Here is a 22399-nt window from a genome sequence, read left to right on the forward strand (position 1 = left end):
TAACTGACTCCTTAAAGGTGCGATTCCGGGCTTCCTCAAGGTGGGCAAGGAAGTTAGACTTCCCAAAGTTGGATGTGCCGCCAGAGATCGCTCTATATAGAATTTGCTGATGCCAGTGCTTGTAGAGGCTAAACATGCCCACATCACAGGGCTGAAGCTGGTGTGTGAGGGGTGGAGGAAAGGAAAAAAGCTCGATGTTTTTTTGAGCGGCGTAGTGGAAAACTTGGGTTGTGAACGGGTTGGCCACCGATACTAGTGATTAGCTGAATAGCAAACGAGAAAATATCACTTTCATCTTATAATGTGAAGACGCGTCGAGTGGAAAATTCACGACTGGCTTATTGACCACGTTATTCTCATTCTCGAGCGACTTGGCCCCCCACCCCCACAAATGTCTCTTCCCGAGCTCATTGCTGTCTATTGGGCCCTCTTCCAAGAAGGAGGGGGCGAGCGAACGCCACACCTCTTGTTGGCCCGTATATTTGTAGAAAGACCTATTGCCTTCTGGTCGTCTTGCTGGTTGTCCCTCAGCGGTCTGGTATCATCGTCCTCCTTGCTTGCAAATCCGATCTCACGGAAGCTGGCGACACTACCTGCCCCATGGCTGCTTGGCGTCCGCTCGGCGTCAATGCAAATTTCTCGTGTAGTATAAATAGCTGTCCCCACTTGCAAATCTGAACACGAATATCGGCTGGCAAACTTGTCTGCGTCGCTCATCGTCCCATTTGCCACTTCCTGAAGTTCAATAGAAACTGCATCTAGTACGTCGTCAATCTCCTCCACCAACGTCCTTTGATTCCTGCTGACAGAAGCGAAGCTTTTGTTTGGGAGTCCAGCACGTCCTTCCTCGGCATTGCTGAAAGTACCCTGGGAGACGACGCCACAGTCGCGTTTCCTAGCGACCTTGCCAATTAGATCAGCCATGGACATCTCGATCTTGAGCTTGACAATATAGGCAAAAGGATGGAACTGCATGTAACTAAAGCTGCTGTTAGTGGTGTTGCTCACACTCGATTATAGACTTGACTTACACAAATGTGTTGTGTAAACTCATCATGGAAATGATGAGAACGTCCATGCTAAGAGAGAATCCAACGATACACATATTGAATTTTACTAGACTTCTGTACTTTGTCAGGCCATTCACTACTAAGTTGCGTTGAACGATTCTGATGAAATAGTAGTTCAGTGCTCCGTCGACAATCAGATAGATCGCCTTCTCAACACGGTCCCACCACTCGTTGATCCAGATATATCTCTCTGAAATTTGTAGGCGGGCGGGAATCCAAATGGTATAGACCGAAATATTCACAGCGGTAATTAAAACTGCAACACCGACTTTGAGACGGTAGGCGTGTTTTTTATCAGTAAGAAGGATGGAACAACGGTTGATGATAATTTGTAGGAGGAATTGGACCTGGCCAGATTAGCATTGACAACCAATTTCGCGAGGATAAGTGAAGCATACTTGAAGGGCCCACGTGGTAACTGCCAAGATTAGCATCTGTTACGAAGAGGGCTCCAAGAGGGCAGACGTACGAATAGCAAAATAGAATGCAAAACTAGAGACATTGGAGGATTAGCACTTCGAAATCTGTAAACGGGAATTGAGCCCAACCTAGGGGGTATATAGTCTTTCAAGTGCAACCAACAGATAATACTGAAGATGAGGCAGACAAGAATCTCCAGCCATATCATCCAGACATAAGCGTTGCGGAATACGCTAAGGCGATGTCTCTTGTAAATATGTTTTGTTTGCTTCATAGCAGTCCAGGTTGTGAGCCAGCCGAAGCCAATTGTGAAGCCCCAGGCAAGTGAGGCGATAACTATATCGTCTTCGGTGACTTCTTGAAGCACATAGTGCGGAGAGAGGAGTGTAATCATGATGAATCGGGTGGGAAGGCAGCAGTAACAGGAATGAATCACAACTCTGGCAAACGTTTGACTGCAAGGCACCAGCGGCCTGCATATTATAGCAATGGAACTCACCTCCGTATTCACATGCGCAACTTCAGCCTACTGCACAACGTGGTGTTCCTAGGAACTGGTAGGCTCGCAACTTACTGTACAGAGAGCGCCACAGGCGTCGTTACGACACCTCTCTGCAAGTTATCCATAAGGCCTGGAGATGGCCAAAGCTTATTGGCCTACATCATTCTCGCTGGTCTGCTGCCTGAGTCATAGCAGTCCTCTCTCATTCAGCTTAGAGATGCCCTATCATGTTCCTTCGGCATATTCCGTCAGCTCCCCTAGCCGCGCAGATGACAGGGTTCGCAGGAGATGAAGTCGGCGCCACTAGTGAGGGGAATTGCGGGGAATGTTACATCGTAGAGGCATGCGTTCTCGCAATGGTGGAAGGATGGGCAAATCGGTTCAGAATAGCATGCTTTCAAGACCCTAGATCAACATTCTGGAGTAAGTTCAGCCGTCACATCGCTAGACATGGGTTAGATTTCCTATTGATTAAATGCAGGGCTCTTGGTCGGTGCTAGTCTATCCCACATTCATTAGCTTAACACACAGACACCAAAAACCTAATCCGGTGATTAGTGGCGTAGTGCGTTGTCTCACCAATGTGGCACCGTCGCACCCGTAGTTCTAACTGGCGCCCGCACTTCCAAGTACAGATATCGCATATTTTAAGACCCATACAAGTAGAACATTTATAGTGGCGGAGCAGGTAGCACAAAGCTAGGTCTATCCCATCAAGTGCTAACTGACGCCAGGTACTGTCAGACATTACGTGTATTCGGTCCATTGATGCAGATTCGGTATTCATGCTGTGTTGTGTCCAAATTCTGCCCCTTGGAGGCTTTACTGTTTACGTGCGCAATCTTAGATGACCCCTGCTTGTACGTGACAACCCAGCACCGGTACATGGAGATGCATGGCTGCAGCCAATTAGCGAGCTGCTAAGAAAGTTTCGACCCAATCAGAAACCGCACCCTATCGGTATTTCTATTTACTAGACAATTTGCTTGTGAAATTAGTACCAGCAATTTTCCGAGTTACATAGAGAGACATTGCACTCATAGCAACCTGATCTCGAGTACCTCCTTTTGCCTCTGTTTCCGGACACCCGTCCTAATGCTTCTCTCACCCGCGGAAGGCTGCTACAAGCTACGCAAGGGGAATTGGAACCGCACTTCCTTCGACTATGCTCTTGCCATGGAATCTTATCATTCCTTTTATCTGAGCCTCTTCGTTGCCGGGCAAGTCGCCCTGCGTGTACTGACGACCCGAAACGCGGGATTAATTGACCAGATAGGTGTCCCCATATTGACTCTCGAAGACCTTCCACTCGGGCTCGCCCCAGATTTGAAGTAGAAAACTATTGACGAGTATCACTTTGAGCAGGAAGTTCCAGGCTATTGAATGCCACCCTCCTGCCCTTATGGGTCGTGATTATTGGTTATAGGATCTCGGCTGGTCTCTGGTGTCAACACCGTTCATGTGGTGGTTATATTCGTCGATCCCCAGTGGCACACGGAGATCCACTCGCACCTCGGACCCAAACGCCTCCTGCGCAGCTCGATTGGCGGCAGAGGAGCCGGCAGGCCGTCGGCGACTCCGTATGACTTGGTGACCTTGACGAAAGACAATGGTAAGAAAAATGAACAAGAGCTGTCAAATATTAGGGTGAATTGTGTGCTATTCACCTTCTTGTGTGTGAGATTGCTGTGTCCCGCTTACTGCATGAGGTTTAAAGCAGCGCTCATATGTCAACTCAATCAATCAATCACCCCAATCAAATCAATCAAATTGTCGAATTCTTCCTTTCAATCAAATCAATTCATGCATTTCGAAAGTTAACATAATTGATATATTATAAATGCATTATGCGATCGTCTAATATCGAGGCAAAAATTCTGATCTTCCCGGACCACTACCCTACACCAGATAGTTACAGATGGAGGCCTACCTTCTAGGTATCTCATGGTAGAGAAGGAGAAAAAGTTTCACTGCCAAGGCGTAAATGGGCTTACAGCGTAAACTGTTTAACTGCAAAAGCCTACGGATTAACATAAACCACAGTGAGTGATTGGAATTTATAGAGTGATTCTGATAAACACTGTCTGTTTCCAAGTTGCTTGATGTGACTCTGTTGTTGCGCTTATGTCTTGGTTTCCAAAGCATTATTGTGATCGGTATAAGTAACCTTGCATGGCAACTGTGTAAATCTTATAGCAAAGGTTGAAATTGTCGTAACATTCAGGTATCCGAAACAAGTGGTTTAGTCGAATACCGATTCACTTTATGATCAATATGAACTGGTGGAAATAGTGCAAGGGACACATAACATAACTGCAAGATCGTAAGATACACTCACTCAGGACATAAGCTGTCCATTTCTCGCGTTCATTTTCCACCCATACTACCAAATGAATCTATCTGTCTTCTACTCATCCCGCAGTGCAGCTGAGATAGCCTTCATACCTCCCTCAAGGTCTGCACGTGAGGGCCATCCATAGCCAAGTCGGAAAAAGCTATCAGACAGCTCAAACCAATGGCCAGGGCCAACATAGGTGGAATGTTTCTTAAGAAGCCTCTCGTAGAATGCCGGCAGTCCCCCCTTGGGCTCCTTCTTAATCCTAGGGAAACAGACAACGCCACCGGTCGGCTTGACCCATTCCAGCAGCTCCTCACTTTCGATCCATGACTCGACCATCTGAAGCCGGATCTTCATCTCATCTGTTGTTTCGGCCAGGATCTGCTGGCGTCGCGAGAGGACATTTATCGCTATCCACTCATTGATGACACTGCCGCTAATACTGATCTGTTCCTTCGCAGCTAGGAAGGTTTCTTGAAGTTTCTTGTTCGTGGCGATGAGCCAGCCGATACGGACGCCAGGAATGCCAAAAGATTTGGACAATGAGCTAACACTCAGAACATGATCGCCCAAAGAGGCCGCGACAGGAAGTTTCTCGCCAAAAGCGATATCCCGATACGTCTCGTCGACAAGCAGTAGAACACCCTTTTTCTTGGTAATAGCAACAAGACAATCAAGTGCCTCCCGAGAGAGAGTAGAGCCGGTGGGGTTATGAGGGCATGTCACAGAGACGAGCCGGGTATTGGACTTGATGAAGGCCTCAATCTCGTCGATGTTAGGCTGGAAGCCGTTCTAAAAAACGACATCAATGTAAGAGATCTCGCAACCTACAGCCTTGGGCGTTTCCAAATTGGTTGCGTAGTTGGGGCGCACCACAACAAGATGATTGCGCTCCGATGCAGGTGTATTCCCGAGCTGCGAAGTGGTGATGATGAACAAGGCCCCAGCGGCGCCTGAAGTGATAAGGACGTCGTCAGCGCTCACGTTGGCGTCGTCAGCGATGAACTTCCGCAGTTCGGTCTCACCACGGTGTTCGTTATACAGAAGGGTGAGGTTCGGGATTTCGAGGTTCAGAGACTTGAGGGTCTGGTCGGTGATGGAGCTCTCGGAGAGGTTATACTTGATCTTGTCATAGCCATACTCCTCAGGTGACTCGATCTCAATGGGCATGCGCTCAAACTTCATGTTTGCGGTGATGAACTTTTTCTACCAAACAGTTAATGCATGTAAAGCGGTACTGGGGATAAGACCATGTATCTCACCCGAGAAGAAAGATAGATCAGAGGCTGTATATGTCGTTGTTGAAAGCTATCAGTTTTCTGACACGTGAGTTCGAGGTGTTTGAGAAGCAAATTAAATAGAATAGCTCGAATAACATGGGGCTAATAAATAATAGCAAACAAGTTGACTTTTTCCTAAGTTTCACAGCTGTCGGCGCTTCGACTTGCCCTCCCAGAATGCACATTAAGCCGAGTGTACCCCACATTCAGGTTTCGCCACAGACGCGTGCTACTGCAGATACAGGGTTAGACTTCCACATACTACCATTATGCTTTCCGAGGAGACTTCACTTTGGCCAGAAGAAACTAAGACCATCGCCTATTAGACAGAAAATGACATGGGGCATGTTCAATAATTTGGGTTATTCATATCAGCAATACACGACCTCCCGTCTGAAGCACCAACCCCGCCCCATTTCGATCACGATGCTGCAAAGCCCAGCAACTCTTCATGATCTTAAGCACAGTGCCACTATTTCCGAAACCCCCGCATTCTTTAATGAGATTGGTCAGGAGTGACTCAAAGAAGCCTTGTTGCTCGGTATCGGCCATGCACCCAATGATGTAGAGAGGCCAAACGAGACCCTGGAGTGGAATGGCCCTGGGCCAGCCCCGAAGCACATCAACGGCCTTTGCAACCGTCTCCTTGACTTCGGGAAGAGATGCCCAAGGGCCTGAGACTATAGTGCTTGATAGGACCAGCGATGCCAGGGCGAAGATGTGCGAGACCCATGTCGCCTGAGGAATTTCGGTATCGCCCTGTTGAGGCATTAGTACCCGTTTGTGTCCCAAGGTGGTTCTCTATTTTTAATGGTACTCACCTTGTCTGCCAACTCTAGTTCCACAATACCGTTTTGTAGTCTCGTCTCAATGTTTCGACTTTTCATCACTAACTCTGGTACGCTCAACGTCCCTTGCTCCTTCATGTCTTTTTTCCAGGCTTGGAGATGCGCGATGTCACCGATTGCAATCATAACCCAGTTATAACAACCCATCAAGTCGGCCATGTCAAGATCTGACCCTTCGAGCCATTGTTGATATGGAATCCGCGGCACTCGACCTGTCGAGACACATGCCAGGATGTCATACCACAATGCTTGAGCTACAAGGAAATCGGAATCCGGTTGGGATTCTTCGCCGCTATTTTCGCAGTTCATGCTCACTAGAGAAGTCAATGTGTTATCGGAGGATGAGGAATTTCTAAGAAGAGCTTCCGGTGAATTCATGCCGAGAACAGTCATCACGGCATCGAGGCGAGGAAGCCAGTCATATTCTGCGCCGTTGAAAACCTATAAAGGGTCGAGACAAGTTAGAATCCTTCAAGAACCACCGAACTCTCCCACCACTCCTGTTATTACCTGAAAACTTATCAGCGTCCTGCTTGCAGCGACAAATTCCGCAAGTTTAGGCTTATCGATGAGTAGCGTCTCGGTCTCTGTGCGGCGCGAAAACTCGCATAACTCCCTTAAAGCCCTTGAGTAATATTCGAAGGCTTCTTGGTTATGAAGGTAGCCCTGCCGTCGAGAGACTTGAAGTGCATTTCGGTGCAGGGCGGAGAGTGCCAGGGCAGCGTGAGACAGGGAACCGCCGTTGTCGAGGAACAAGAGGAGCCATCCTCTATTGCCTAGACGGGAACGGGGGCTGAAATAAGGGAATTGCCAACAAAATACATGATCCAGATAGTACATGATTAGAGATGCCAATTCGGGCCGTAAGACACGAGGGAGTCGAATGCTCTGGACGTAGGCTAGCTTGTGGACTTGTTTCATCTTGGACCAAGCTTTGGGTACGTTCGAGGCCCAGGTGAAGACGCTCTGGGTTGTTGGAACGCCCGAGGCCAAGACTGCCATGGTCTGCAACATGCCCTGGCTGCGAAGGAGACGAATGGCTAGTGGCGTCTTGGGCTAGGGGTGTCTGTGGCGGAGATTGTCTAGCAGTAGGTGTTGCCTCCCTCGCTGCTTGCCGATTACTCTTCTGGGCTCGTCGTAGATCCTGAGCATTCTGCTTGACAGCCTTCTTGATGCGCATAAGCTCCTGTTTCTCGGCAGCTGACCCATCCATCCACACGGGCTTGGGGCCGTAGCCGTGGCACGGAATGCATCGGTCTTTGCACTCTCCGCACACGGGGGTCCGAAGGTCGCATTTCCGATGTCTGAGTTTGCAGGTCCAGCAACCACTCGGAAACGGCGTCATGGCAGTTGCTTTCCTTTCCCAGGAGAATGTGTGTGTTTTTGGGAGAGTGAGATTGATCTGGGGAACGGGTGGGGTTTTTGTGTGGTAAGTTACCCCGCCATCTTTAGCATTTGCCGAATCAGAGCCCATTCCGAGTTCAAAATTGGGGGCGCTTCGACCTGCCCTCCCAGGAACCTTTGCTTTCACCTTGATTGATCCATTGAGTTGGGAGATCGGATATCCTATGACCATCCACATTCTATTACACATAGTTTGTTATCGACTGTTCTCGCAAAGGATGGCCAGGGTTACATACGGCATGCACGTCCGAGCGGACTGACTTCATGTCTTTGATGTCCCTACCTTGTTGATTTTCATCAAGGATATGGATGGCCGGAGGGATATGGACCTTGACAAGACAGATGCTGCTCAATAACATTGGTAAATAAATGATGCTCAATCAACTTTTGTCTGCAATGTCTCGTGGTAGATTAACACAACTTGACTCGAGATTGAACCATTTGCAACGTTCATGTGTACACAGAAGGTATTGGAACTAGCTCGTACTTGCAAACGTGTATAAGAAAAACGATCTAAAGGTGTAGAATTGTCTGGAGATTGGTGGCATAAAAAGCGTTTACGAGCTATCAAATTTGCTTGCAAGAAACTAACTACTTTGCCTCTTCTTCCGCTTCGCTCCAAACCCGTTGGCCCTCAAACCAAGTTTCTTTGACCTTTGCCTCTAACAGTTTGTTTGGGTCTAGACTCATATCGACAACAACAAAGTCTGCCAACTTCCCAACTTCCAGACTTCCTGTCCTGTGTTCAAATACGCTTCGTGCAGCCCCTTCAGTCGCTGCAACGATAGCCTCGCACAAGCCAAGCCGAAAGTGCTCATTTACAGGTTTTCCATAGCCTGGCTTTCGAGACGATTGACGCGTAGTTGCTACATAGAGGTTATGCATGGGTAGCCAAGGTGACGTAGGGCTGTCGCTTCCTAGTGCCATGAGAGCACCAGCATCCGCAAACTCGCGATAGGCAAAGGCTCGGGAACAGCGGTCTTTGCCTAAAAGCTTTGGCCAGTCTTGCAGGATTGATGGGTCGGCATGGACGGGCTGAACAGATGCTGTGAGACCAAGCTCACCAAGTCGTTGAGCGTCTCTTGGTGATGCGAGCTCTAGGTGTTCTACGCGATGACGGCGTCCTGGAGTGCCTGTTGGAGATCACAAATGTGAGACGACCAAGTCGGTGGCAAGGTGTGAAACAAGGTGGAACATTCCACGGAGGTGGTGCCTGTACATAAACAGTAGTTCTCCTACTGCATATTTTGAATGAATTAAGAAACCTGAATCTTCCCATTTCAACAGGTTATGAGCCCGGAAGGCTAAACTAAATCTAAAGCTGAGTCTCCTACCTAATCATCCGTCCCTTACTCACAAGGACCTCACAGTCCCTTCCACTGCAGCGGAGACTCAACAGCGGTCTTGGACCCCGCCAGAATTACGACCCTTCATCCTGCTGTCTCTTGAACGAAGAACCCGCTACTTGATCATTTACCAATCTCGATACTTTCTTCCCTTATTACACAGCCAGATGGAAATGACCTGCAGAAAATCTCTGATTTTTCTATCTTGGCTGTTGTGTTGAACTTGCTTTTTGGGAAACATAGATGACACCAACCTCTGACTGGAAGTCCGGACTTCCGGGCTGCCGGTCTAAACAGCCTGTCTGAAAAAAAAAAAAAAAAAAACTGGAAGACCTTCCTTCCGGTTTGATCAAATTGGCCCCCACAAAAAGGACAGATTTAACCAATCAACTGATCAGCGGACGCAACAACAATCAAGCACGCTGCTATGGTCGCTGCCTTCAAGGAGCAGAAACGCCTGAACGATAAGCGATTCAGGAGAAAGCAGCGCCAAGATCATCCAAGAACCAACCAGACGAAGCGATCAACGCAGCCTTGGCGTCACTTGTTATCAGCGACCCCGAACTTCAAATATGGCACGAAAGACTTGGACATCTAAGCGAGAGCGGAATCAAGGCACTGAGGGGGATGGCACACGGCATTCACCCCATTCTACGCGGACAAAATTGCGAACCTTGCATAGCTGGAAAACAGAAAGAGAGACCACACCGAAAGTCAATCCGGAAAGGGACGTATCCGCTAGAATGCGTCCATGCAGACATTGCAGGACCATTTTCAGACACAGCATATGACGGCTCGCGATATTGGGTTGTCTTCGTGGACGATTTTACCCGCATGGGCTGGGCATACGCAGTCAAGGAAAAGTCCGAGTTCACAAGGCGTTTCAAACATCTCCTCGATACATACGAGAGGCCGGAACGTCGATGCCATTACCTCCACGTCGACCAGGGTGGCGAAAACCGCAGCGACCAGCTATGTACCCTCTGCGATAACAAGGGCATCACAATTTATTATACCGCGACCGATCAGCATGAGCAGAATGGGATTGCGGAGGCCTTTAATCGTGTGCTTCAAGAAAAGGTTACACCCACACTCGAGCGATCGAACCTGCCGCGAAAGCTCTGGCCCTATATCCTCTACGCGGCCGTGTATATACGGAATAGAAGCCCTAACAAGGCCCTGAACAAGACGCCCTATGAGGCGTGGTTCGGAGACAAGCCAGACCTCTCTCATCTCCGCGTTATTGGTGCAAATGGATGGGCCATATTGCCATCCGCCAAGAGACAAAAGCTACGTGCAAAAACGATTCAGTGTCGACTTCTTGGATATCAAGGCTCCAGTAACTACATTGTTGTAGACAACAATAGCCGAGTCTTCATCGCCAACAATGTCATCTTCGACGAATCCAGCTTTCACGAGGCAACAGGAACACCTACTGGATCAAAGAGAACGAGAAGCGAGGGACCTACCTTGTATCCAGAGCCAGAACCTTCACCCAAGAAAGCAGCTCCGCCACGACACGATGCCATCCCACAGGTTGAAGAGATCATATCGGAGAATGAAACAGACACTATTCATGTCCGAACATCCGAGCCTCGCCATGATTCGACCGGGGCGACAGGCCAGGACGAAGAGCTCCGAGTCTCACAGAGATTAACCAAAGCAAAACTTCCCTCGAGGTACCTGCTCCTAGGAACCAATACTCTCACTAACCTCATGTGCGTCCACGTTAATCTTGCGGCTTCTCTGGAAGACGAGGCGGAGCCCGAACGATAAAAGAAGCCCGAGGTTCTCTTCAGTGGGAGAACTGGTTCAAGGGAATGACCGCCGAGATAGACTCCATTAAGGAGAACGGAGTCTACACCTTGGCAAATCTGCCACCGGACCGAAAGGCACTAAGGGGCAAGTGGGTATTCAAACTCAAAAGGGGAGCTAATGAAGAAATCCTGCGGTTCAAAGCACGCTACATGGTCCGAGGCTTCGAGCAACAGGAAGGAATCGACTACAACGAGACGTTTGCCTCAGTCGTCAAGCCTATGACTTACAAGGCAATCTTCGCTATAGCCGCAACGCTTGACCTTGAGCTCGGACAAATGGATGTCAAAACCGCCTTTCTCTATGGGAAAATCGACGAGGAGATCTACGTTGAGCAACCAGAGGGCTTCGATGACGGAACCGAAAGAGTCTGGAAACTGCGAAAAGCCTTATACGGGCTGAAGCAATCACCTAGAATATGGTACCAGACTCTCTCTTTATTCCTCTAAGAGCAGGGATTCCAGCCTCTCGTTTCCGACATGGGTGTCTTCATCAATGGCCAAACCTACATTGCCGGTTACGTGGACGACCTGCTCATCGCAGGACCATCAAAAAGGGACATCGAGATGATAAAACAAAACCTCAACCAACGGTTCAGCATGACAGACCTGGGGCCTTGTCACTTCTACCTAGGGATGTCCATTACTCGGAACCGCAGACAGCGGAGACTGAGCCTCTCGCAAAAGGGGTACATTGAGAAAGTCCTGAAGGAATTCGGACTATGGGACTCCAAACCGACTGCGACCCCAGTGGCAACAGCGAAGTTAGAGCCCGCCCTTGACGATGAAGACACTCACTCAGATCGCAAGCACTGGTACGCTAAAGCAATCGGATGTCTGATGTACGCAATGCTAGGGACCAGACCAGACATTGCATTCGGCGTCTCCCTATGCAGCCGCTATCTCGCAAATCCCACTAAGGCCCAGGAAGCCGCAGTGAAGCGCATAATGAGGTACCTACGAGGAACCTGCGACTTCAAGCTCGAGTTCCGAGGGGATATTCGCCCGTTGACGGGCTACACGGACTCGGACTGGGCCGGAGACACTGAGACTAGAAGGTCCACTGCGGGATACATCTTCAACGTTGGCAGCGGTGCGATAAGCTGGGCCGCAAAGCGACAGCAATCAGTGGCGCTGTCTACCTGTGAAGCTGAATACATGGGGCAGACACAGGCAACCAAGGAAGCCATCTGGTTGCGAACCTTGCTAAAAGAACTACTGGGAGGTCTAAACGCCACAGACCAAATCGCTGCCACAATTATCTACGGAGACAACCAAGGGGCAATTGCAATGACTAAGAACCCCCAATACCACTCCCGCACAAAGCACATTGCGATTCAGGAGCACTTTGTGCGAGAAAAGACGGCCAGCGGAGAAGTTGAGATGAACTATATCCCGACCGACAAACAAGTGGCTGATGGACTCACAAAAGCACTTCCCAAGGATCGTTTTCAGTTGTTCCGGAAGGCTCTGGGAGTTGTCGGACCGGATGAGTAAAACTATTTGGGCCAGAAAGGGGATCCACGCTACGAAGCTGTGCGATCTCTGGAACACATTCAACAGATGTTACCCCTAGCCCACTGCGCGAGGATCCAGTGGGAGTCTACCGCCCGATTATCACATACAATGGCAGCTTGTCCAACTCACTCCAACTACCGCTAGAAGGTCAACAGTGACCTGGCCGCATGGGTTGCAATTCCTGACCAGACCAAGACTCCTAAAGATCTGGCAAAAGACGACTCGAAGGCTATGGGGGCTGTATTCAGCGGACCAAAGCCGGGAAGGAAAGCTGCATGGGTTGCAAGTCCCGAACTGGGCCATGGAACCTTGGTACTGCGAGCAGCCGCAGTTATCGCAACGAGCATCAAGGACCAGAGGCTGCTAACACGGCCGATAGCGCTGCTAACACGGCGTGATAGACCCGGCAAAAGAAGATTTAAAGTCGCATGGGTTGCAAGTCCCGAACTGGCCATGGAACCTTGGTACTGCTAGCAGCCGCAGTATTGCCAACGAGCACCAAGGACAGGAGGCTGCTAACACGGCCGAGAGCGCTGCTAACACGGCGTAATGGATCCGGCAAAAGATGAAGTCAAAGGCTCGGGGGCTGTATTCAGTGGACTGAGGCCGGGAAGTATGAGAAGCGCATACAGCGCTCATCGAGGATGACACAGATATGGGCTGCAGTGGGATTCTTGTCATATCTAAGACAATATTCCCTACGTGCCCAGGACTGTGCCGAGCCTTGACGGGTTCAGCAACACTCTTTCCTCTTTCACCCACGAAGGTGTTTTAAGGTTTTAATGAGGTTGCTGAGATCTTAGATAAGTCCAGGTACCCACCGTCTTGCTCGAGTGGGAGTGTTGGAGATCACAAATGTGAGACGACCAAGTCGGTGGCAAGGTGTGAAACAAGGTGGAACATTCCACGGAGGTGGTGCCTGTACATAAACAGTAGTTCTCCTACTGCATATTTTGAATGAATTAAGAAACCTGAATCTTCCCATTTCAACAGTGCCGTACCTCTCTAAGGAGTCAATGGCCATCTTGATTGCTGCGTCTCCGATGGCATGGAGCGCAATTTGCAACCCGAGACCGTCAGCTTCCTTGACAACAGGCTCAAGGTACCCTCTTTCCCAGATCGGAGGTGGAAAGCAAGCCGGCAGTGGGGAGTAGGGCTGCGAGAGATACGCAGTACAAGCATCAATGATACCGTCGCAAATAAGTTTGACACCAACAAGTCGCAGATTCGAACTGGTTGAGCTATTGAACTTTCTGCTTAGCTTGCCTGCACGCCGGACCTGTCTTAGGTTCTCCTCATGATCTGTGGTAGGCCTGATAAGCCAGTACGCCGCGATGCGAATAGCATGATCTGACTCTCCAAATAATGTCACCAAGGCATCCCAGCCCTCCTCATCCATGGCCATCTCTACCAGGCCGGTATAGCCCGCAGCGTTGTATTTCTGGATGGCGGCGCGGATCGCTTCGATGCGTTCCTCTTTGGGAGACGACTTTGTTTGGAATGGCCAGATGATAGACATCATAGCTCCCTCATCAAGCAAACCAGAAGGCTTGCCGTCGGCATATCGATGGATCTTGCCTCCTGCCGGATCAGGCATGTCTTCGATATCCAGGACCTTCAATGCAGCCGAGTTGCACCAGCATGAGTGCAACGTACTGCTATCGATGAAGATAGGTCGTGGATCAATATCATCGATCAGAGCCGCTGTTACTCCGTCTGGAGTCATAAAGTGCATCCAGCCTCTGCACATGATAGTATCCACATGCGGGTTTGCAGTGGCAAATGCCTTGATTGTTAACCGGATGTCTTCGAGGTTGTTGCATTTAGTGAGGTCTACCTTACGGAGGGATTGACCGAGGAGTAGAAGATGCATATGCCCATCAATGAAGCTCGGTAGCACGACACGCTGTTGGAGGTCATGGACTTCGAGCTCTTCGATACCATCTGCAATGTCCTGATGGGATCCCAAGGCGGTAATCTTCCCATCCTGAACCAGCATACTGTCAACGAATTGGACTGGTGTATCGTATCTGGCATCAGCTTCTGTCAGGATCCGTCCGTTACGGAAAAGCTTGCGGGGCGTCATGGCTGCTAGCTAGTTGCGGTGGTTGTAGAGTAGAACCTTGATGTGTTGTTAACTTGAGTTCATAGTAAGTGATTGAAGGCAGCATGTAGATTTATCTTTTTTCTATCTCGTCCGGTGTAATCCGATCTCTTCATGCCATGGTTGCGAATTTGGCTTTTGGAAAGTTTCAGCTGAACTGGGAGGGCAAGTCGAAGCGCCTCAGCCCAACTCCACTTAGTGACATGGTTCTTTCTCGATCCAAGCCTTCAACTTCAGTTAGCCGTGCTAGTATCAGCCTGCTTGATTCAGATTCTGTAAGTCGTCAGATGCCGGCTGGAAGCGCAACTTGACATAGTGACAATAAGGCGCGCCCTCCTTGTCATGGACATGAAGGCCTGGGAACGTTCGTACATGAAAATCCACTATGGTCAATAGCTTCAATCTTTTCCGCTTGACTCAACGTTCGAAAGGAGGTCAAAACGTTGAGACGCTTGTCCAAAAAGGACTGCGATCAAGTCATCAGGCACGGGACTTCCGGTGGGAATAGCCACCCCTTCCGTTACCCCATGGGCCTGGCTTGGACCCCCAGCTTCCCCTGTCACGGGCTGGATTACAACCAACAGAAGGAGTGCTACAGTCAAGGATAGGTCGCTGCTAGTTACTTGCAATGTATTAGGTAGGTCCTGGGTTCAACGACAATTAATTCCTGCCTCTTATCAGAAGCGGCTATCTTCTGGGATTATATGCCTGTTAACCCGCAGCGGCCTCGCTGAACTGCCGAACCAAGCTAGAGAACCTTAAATGCGGCTCTTTACCCAAAAGCGGGGTAATTTGGATTAAATTAACCCTCACAGCGGACGGGTACCCGTCCTTCTAAAATTGGACGGGTCCGGTCCCAGTTTCCATATTTGGTATAGTTTTCTCCGCTATCGGACTACCTCGCCCCCATTTACCAGCTATTTCAATGAACCACTGGCTTGAGGTGAAATAGCCACGACATATCTGAGTTCCAAATTTACTCCAAATTCTACTAGAGGTAGAGCTGTACCGCAATATAGCCTTCTTCCTCTTCCACGGCCGAGTACAAGGCTTCTTGTTCATCGACATCCTGCTAGGCTATTTCCCAAAGCTCACCCATGCCTCTTCTGCTTGTGAACAGCCCCGGTTCTCGGTCTCTCGAGCTACTTGTGCTTCACTGCAATTAGTCTCTGATTTATCCCAGTCTAGATAAGCCATTATTTCTTTATTGGTCCATTCTCTTAGGCCCGTTGAGGTGGCGCAGCACCTCCCCATCTGCTTATAATCAAGACACCAGCAGTAGCTTGCTTTTGGATATCCTAAAGGCAGGCCCATTTAAAGTTCAAAGTCCTAGATGAAATCAACTGGAGATATAAACCCGAGAAGAACTCTCATCTCATCAAGTTTCATAAAATATATTTTCACCCAGCACTACTGCGCAATATAAACAACATCAAATGGCGAGAAATAGAGACACTATCTTCACATAATACAATATCATCCATGAATCGGAAGTTTGGGATCGTCGGAAGCCTTACTCTCCAAACGAGCGAGAAGATGAGGATAAAGGTCTCGGAACTTAAGCGCTCGCTCTCGCAAGGCAGTATCACCAATACCTTGAGCTAGCACTTCTAGAACAGATGCTGCCACGTATCGAATCTTCTCAATACATGGTTCCCCGTTGACCCGTAGACTTTGAAGACTCGATGTGTGAATGATGTATAGCATATCCTCAGCAATGTGCATGGTTTCGCGAACTAAGCCAAGCCCAAAGCTGAGTTGGCAATGGTCTGACTGGAAATTCGATCGGCCTTGGACAGTACTACTTGATGGTGTGGAGATCGCAGAGGTGGTAGCCGTTGCCTCAGTCTGCGACGGGACTGTTAGTGACAACGGTTGGGCGATTGAGCCTGCAGGATCTGAAGTTCTTGGATCGTTGAAATAGTGGGACGGATATTTGCGTAAGAACACCACTTTCAAATATTGGTACGATATGTGCAGATTCGTTCTCTGTGCCGCAAGAGCCTGAGGAACTTGTGGGCGATGATCATGTTGATCAGCGAAGTAGAATCCGTCCAAACTAGTGTCGAGCGAGTAGTAGAACCGAAGTGGATTGTGAACCTTGTCAAGAATCGTTCGGAACTTGCGAAAGGCAGCGGCCGTGGTATGAAAGCGAATATCGGATGTGTTGAGATCATTCGTCATGTCTTCTCGTTCCGCTAGCAAGAGATCTTCCGCTGCCCGCCATATATCCTGGTTCGCATTGAATCCGACCAAAAGGTCAAGAGTCTCTCGCCGTCCATTGTAAAGTTTCACAGTGACCTCATCCTCGGGCCCGAGCGATTCTGGATAGCGAGGAACAGTAAAGCCCCAGAACAGGCTTTTCCCAAATGTCATGGGATGACCTCCAAGCAGAGATGCAGCTTTGTCTCCTGTGTATAATGCCCAGAAAGCTCGCCGACACAGCTGTGCCTCTACTGGAGACATTTTTTCATAGCTCTTTTCATCGTGTAGACCCATCAATAGGGATGTTCTCATGGCATTCCCCAAGATGTACCACGAAGCCCTAGAGTTTCCGGATGTGCCTTGCCAAGCAGCGTGCAAGAGGTGTATAGCCACAGAAGAACTGGTAGGGTGGTCAACATCGCCTTGCGGGTATTGATCGTGTGTATTCTTGAAAGCGCTGTAAAATGCCTCGGCGATGCACCAAGGAGCTCCAGATATCGACATGGGCAAAACAGCGAGAATATAAGCACAAAGCAATGACAAGAGCATGAATGATCTTGGTTCCCACGGATACTGATCGTGGTATTGTAGGTCCTCTAGGTACTGGCGGAGATGCGGTTGGTATATGATGGGATAGATTGGATAAATGTGATCGACAAAGAGATCCAGACACGTGCCCATGTAAGATATGACATCTGGTGTGGAGACGCCAGCATCTGCCAAGTCTTTGGCCAAGTTCTGCAAAAGGGGATGGAATCTGTAATTCACTGCGGATGGCAACCTTGGTGATATGGGCAATAACTCCACAGAAGTTATTAGACATCGAGGACTATTTTGCTCTTGATTGCAGGAAACATGTGGGCCCGATTCATGATGATAGGTTTGGTTAGAAGCCTCGTAAGATGGAGTGCTTGTTGTCTCTCGAACTTGATAGTCCCCAGAAGCTTCCGGAGCGGGGTAGGCGGCCGGCGAAGGTAGATTTTTGTCAATGATGGCCGAGTCTTGTGAGACTTGGAGGTCCGATTGTCGCTTTCGACTCTTCCTTCCACGCTTGGCTAAAGCTCGTAGAGTCTGACATTTGGCGCCGACGTTGCGGCAATTAGAGCATGATGGTCGTCCAGCATCGCACTGCTCGGTTAATTAGAAACGATGAAAGATGGTAAAAGTTTTATACGAGCTCTGTAATGACGCTTAGGCCTACCTTGATCTTCCGTTTATGACACAGGTCACAGCTTACACTTATTCGCGAGCTGCGAGTTCGACCATGCTCAGCAGCCAGCATCGATGACGCGTCTGATTCTGGGATTTCCCCCTGGTGGGGACCCAGTGACCTAGTTCCTGGAATATTATCGGGAGCAGCATCATGCAGTGGGCTCAACCCGGCTGATGAATGCGGCGAAGATTGCTGCATTGGGATCGTTGGTTACTGGGATGTAGGTCAACATGCGACCAGAATGTGACGGCAAAAAGAACATTCAGTCGCCGACGGACGTTGATGAGATAGGGCTTCGGCTAATTTTGCAGCTCATTAGTCGCTTTACGGCGGACCATTACTAACTAGCATGTCTAGGCTACGATTATTGGTGGACTGTAAACAGTTAGTAGGAGCCTTGCTTGAAGTGGTATAGTTTCATTCGGTTAAATTCTATCTGGAGTTGCGTAGTAGACTGTTTTATTTTGCCGCGGCTATTTTCCAAACCTAACTCTAACTCACGTATCTGCCCCAGACCCACATTGTTAACCGTTTTGAGCCATCATTCCGCGGTAGGAAGCTCATAAATGTTTTCCATGACAGCACTTTACTTTCTGCAATAGTGTAAACCTGAAATAAGACGAATGGAGCTCCAATATAGTTTTCGGGCCGTTTTACTTAAACTTTTCTTCCCCACAAGTCAGACTACAAGCTGGGGACCTGGGGAACTAAACATGGAGGTTGGGCGGCATGATGAGTATAAGAAGGACCGTTGGAAACCGTATGGAGGTCATGTCTCTTCCTACCGCTACCTACCTGCTTATTCTCTTGACATCTAATCACCTGAGGTCGACAACATGAGACTCGTCCTATTTGTTGGTGCTGTATTTGGCGGAGTTGCGTTTGCACAGGCAACAAACAAGAGCGAGACATACTTTGAGGAGCTTGAGCGTTTCCGGAGTTATGGACGATCACCTTCCTTCTACCCTACGCGTAAGTACCGATCAAGGGGTTTCAACTGCAAGACCAGCAGACCATTTGGATAAATTGTGCTAATTGATGTAGCGGTTGGGACTGGACTAGGTGACTGGGCTTCAGTTTACCAGCAAGCTCAGTCTCTTGTCTCCAACATGACCTTTGAGGAAAAGGCCAACATCACCAGTGGTTACGAAGGGGTCAACGGCTGCGGCGGAAATGGGGGCAGTGTGCCACGACTGGACATCCCCGGCTTGTGTTACGCTGATGCTAGCGCTGGCGTCCGGGCCTTCGAAGGCGTCAACTCATATCCCGCGGGAATCCATCTTGGAGCTACTTGGAACCGAGATCTGGCTTACATGAGGGCACTGCATTTGGGAGCCGAGTTCAAGCGCAAAGGAGCCAACGTGGCATTAGCACCCAGCGTCGGAGGTCTAGGCAGGGTTGTCAAAGGTGGTAGGAACTGGGAGTCCCCCAGCAACGACCCGTATCTCACTGGCGCCTTGACTGCACCGACTATAAGGGGCTTGCAACAGTCTGTCATCGCTTGCGTCAAGCATTTGATTGCCAACGAGCAGGAGACCAATCGAAAAGCTGCGGAGCACCTCCCAACAAAGGTCAATGCCTCAGTTTCCTCTAACTTAGATGACCAGACCATGCATGAGCTCTACCTTTGGCCATTCTACGACGCTATTCACGCAGGCGCAGGATCTGTCATGTGCGCCTACAACCGTGTCAATAACTCGTACTCGTGCCAGAACAGCAAGCTGATGAACGATCTCCTCAAGACACAGCTTGGGTTTCAAGGATTTGTCGTCTCAGACTGGTACGAGCACAAGAGTGGTGTCGGAAGCGCCAACGCTGGTCTGGATGTCGTGATGCCAGTTGCTCCTCTTTGGAATGGAAAAGAAGGCAGCTTAGTTGATATGGTAAACAACGGATCTGTCAATGCATCCCGTCTAGATGATATGGCGACGAGAATTGTTGCCACTTGGCTCAAGTACGGCACTTTGGAGAAGGGAGCAGAGGGCAAAGGCTTTCCACTCAATCCAACTCTGCCTCATGAGTATGTCGAAGCTCGAGACCCTGCTTCTAAGACCATTATTCGTCAGAGCGCCATTGAAGGACATGTCCTTGTCAAGAATGTCAGGAATGCTCTTCCCTTCAAGAAGCCCAAGTTCCTTTCCGTCTTTGGATACGACGCAGTGGCACAGGGCGTCAACACACCTGACCCTACTGGCTTCACGTCATGGGCAATGGGACATGGAGGAGCTCAACGCCACCTAAATGGCAGCGCCTTTTCTAATGATACTCTGTTCCGTCTCTTTGGCGCGAGTGAGATTGATTCCGTAACCGGGCCCTCCGTTTACCTGAACGGAACACTCATCTCTGGTGGCGGCTCTGGAGCCTCGACTGGCGTTATCCATGCGCCTTTGGATGCCTTGAAGCGAAGAGCATACGACGATGATACTTTTCTCTTCTGGGATACATCATCGTACTCGCCGTTTGTCAACCCGGCTTCACAAGCTTGCTTGGTGTTCATTAATGCAATGGCATCCGAGGGATACGATCGCAAGAACTTGACTGATGCTTACTCGGATCACTTGGTAACGACTGTTGCATCGCAATGCAGCAACACCATCGTCGTTGTGCATGCAGCAGGTATTCGCCTTGTCGACCCATGGATCGAGCATGACAATGTCACAGCAGTCATAATGGCTCACCTTCCTGGTCAGGATTCTGGCCCTGCCTTAGTCGAGATCTTGTATGGTGAACAGTCTCCGTCTGGACGCCTTCCTTACACCATTGCAAAGCGAGAGTCTGACTACGGACATCTTCTTGAGCCGGACATTCCTCGCGATGATCACCCATTCTACCCTCAAAGTAATTTCACTGAAGGGGTTTTTATTGACTACAAGCATTTTGACCAATCCCATATCGAACCGCGATTCGAGTTTGGATTTGGCCTGTCTTACACAACTTTTGCGTTCTCAAACTTGACAATTGATGTTGATCAGACCGCAACCGTCCTGCCACCCAACCCTGACGTTGTGTTGCCAGGAGGCATCAGCTCACTTTGGGATGAGGTAGGAACTATCACCTGCGTCGTTAGCAACACCGGAAATGTCTCTTCGGCCGAGGTTGCGCAGCTTTATCTAAACTTGCCAGGCGAAGGACCATCAAAGATCTTGCGTGGCTTTGAGAAGAAGGTGCTCGCCCCAGGTACGCGCGAGATTTTCAAGTTTCCGTTGGTAAGACGCGATCTTAGTTCCTGGGACACAGAGAAGCAGCAGTGGGTCCTCAACCGGGGCTCATACGGTGTCATGGTAGGCAAGAGTGTGCTTAATATTCAGCTTGTTAGTAACTTTACTCTACAGTAAGAAGATCCGATTTCCGGGCTAGGGTAGCTAACAGATGTAAGATTAGACAAGGTATTATCATAAGTAGCTATACGTTAAGAAAGATTCCCGTCCATACGACTGGACATGCTAACATGCCATTCTATCTTGATTGCAGCCATCGCCTTCACAATGCCCCAGATGCAATTCACATCGTGTTAATGATATATGTGCGGATCGCCACTGAGATAGCGAATGACCATGCCGAATACCGCCATGAGAAAACTTGCAGCAGGCGGTGACAGCTCCGTTCGCATGGAGAAAGCCCGCACACTTTTGACCAGTGATCGGAATGGTCTGGTATGGTCTGGTATGGGCGGTCAAACCAAACCATACGGGGCCCCATAGGGACACGCCTAGGCGCGCCTCCACACCTGAACGCGAAGGCGGGAAGCCATACCTGCACGACCGATGGTGCACCTAAGATCACGTGACCTTCGCACCACCGGTCGTGCGAATAATATCCGTCATGTAAGAGGCATAGGTGAGTGTACATATGTGGGTAAGTGTATTCATCTTTTATCTACGAAAATAGCTGTTATTTATAGAATTGAAGTAATATAATGGTTCATTGTAAGCTTAGCTGTTTAATGTATATTATATTATCTATCTGCAACGCATTGCTCTATCTTAGGGCTATAAAGAACGTACAATGCCTCATTACAACACCATAGCCGCTGCGGAAGCTATCCCCGCCTTGCTTAACTCCCTTGTTGAGGACCATATTATTGATAAAGCGGAAGTCATCGTGAAGGATTTGTAAGTCTTATTTATTAATTGCTATAATTGGGAGGGTAGAGTGTGTTAGATATATTAACATTTAGCCCTATATATGAGCTCAATTATAACTCTATTAAATTAAGCCATTAGATCACCGCACTTATACTCGAAGATTTGCCTTTCCTTTCTCTTTCTAATAATATATTATAATTGCATATGCCCTTAGTATTACAAATGTTAATACCGTGGGATCATACCTCTAGG

The 22399-nt window shown here is 49.1% G+C and overlaps 6 protein-coding genes across 6 annotated transcripts; 1 reads left to right on the top strand and 5 right to left on the bottom strand.

Annotated features, from left to right (window-relative positions):
- Nucleotides 1–417: 417 nt before the first annotated feature.
- On the bottom strand, nt 418–2038 carry BKA55DRAFT_739413 (uncharacterized protein; the record flags this gene model as incomplete). The annotated part of the gene is made up of 5 exons (XM_046201418.1): nt 1619–2038; nt 1540–1562; nt 1469–1488; nt 1032–1417; nt 418–979 (listed from the first exon to the last, which is right to left on the bottom strand). Exons 1-5 carry the CDS (start codon nt 1882–1884, stop codon nt 418–420), a joined length of 1257 nt encoding a protein of 418 aa, XP_046047972.1. The 5' UTR covers nt 1885–2038.
- A 2361-nt stretch (nt 2039–4399) lies between these two features.
- BKA55DRAFT_664651 (pyridoxal phosphate-dependent transferase) lies at nt 4400–5688 on the bottom strand (the record flags this gene model as incomplete). The annotated part of the gene is made up of 3 exons (XM_046197708.1): nt 5593–5688; nt 5162–5536; nt 4400–5122 (listed from the first exon to the last, which is right to left on the bottom strand). The coding sequence occupies exons 2-3, from the start codon at nt 5513–5515 to the stop codon at nt 4400–4402; spliced, it is 1077 nt and encodes a 358-aa protein (XP_046047973.1). The 5' UTR covers nt 5516–5536; nt 5593–5688.
- Nucleotides 5668–7836, bottom strand: BKA55DRAFT_571681 (fungal-specific transcription factor domain-containing protein). Its single transcript, XM_046193093.1, has 4 exons — nt 7387–7836; nt 6969–7346; nt 6432–6899; nt 5668–6369 (listed from the first exon to the last, which is right to left on the bottom strand). Exons 1-4 carry the CDS (start codon nt 7801–7803, stop codon nt 5977–5979), a joined length of 1656 nt encoding a protein of 551 aa, XP_046047974.1. The 5' UTR covers nt 7804–7836; the 3' UTR covers nt 5668–5976.
- A 5553-nt stretch (nt 7837–13389) lies between these two features.
- Nucleotides 13390–14626, bottom strand: BKA55DRAFT_540699 (amidohydrolase family-domain-containing protein; the record flags this gene model as incomplete). Its single annotated transcript, XM_046190294.1, has 2 exons — nt 13390–13459; nt 13542–14626. The coding sequence occupies 2 exons, from the start codon at nt 14624–14626 to the stop codon at nt 13390–13392; spliced, it is 1155 nt and encodes a 384-aa protein (XP_046047975.1).
- A 1413-nt stretch (nt 14627–16039) lies between these two features.
- On the bottom strand, nt 16040–18354 carry BKA55DRAFT_65842 (uncharacterized protein). Its single transcript, XM_046197518.1, has 2 exons — nt 18051–18354; nt 16040–17977 (listed from the first exon to the last, which is right to left on the bottom strand). The coding sequence occupies exons 1-2, from the start codon at nt 18258–18260 to the stop codon at nt 16121–16123; spliced, it is 2067 nt and encodes a 688-aa protein (XP_046047976.1). The 5' UTR covers nt 18261–18354; the 3' UTR covers nt 16040–16120.
- A 524-nt stretch (nt 18355–18878) lies between these two features.
- On the top strand, nt 18879–21419 carry BKA55DRAFT_702246 (glycosyl hydrolase family 3 N terminal domain-containing protein; the record flags this gene model as incomplete). The annotated part of the gene is made up of 3 exons (XM_046200613.1): nt 18879–19034; nt 19107–21343; nt 21402–21419. Exons 1-3 carry the CDS (start codon nt 18899–18901, stop codon nt 21417–21419), a joined length of 2391 nt encoding a protein of 796 aa, XP_046047977.1. The 5' UTR covers nt 18879–18898.
- Nucleotides 21420–22399: the final 980 nt, after the last annotated feature.

The sequence above is a fragment of the Fusarium redolens genome (genome assembly GCF_020744475.1).
Source record: "Fusarium redolens strain MPI-CAGE-AT-0023 chromosome Unknown BKA55scaffold_10, whole genome shotgun sequence".
Classification (NCBI taxonomy): domain Eukaryota; kingdom Fungi; phylum Ascomycota; class Sordariomycetes; order Hypocreales; family Nectriaceae; genus Fusarium; species Fusarium redolens.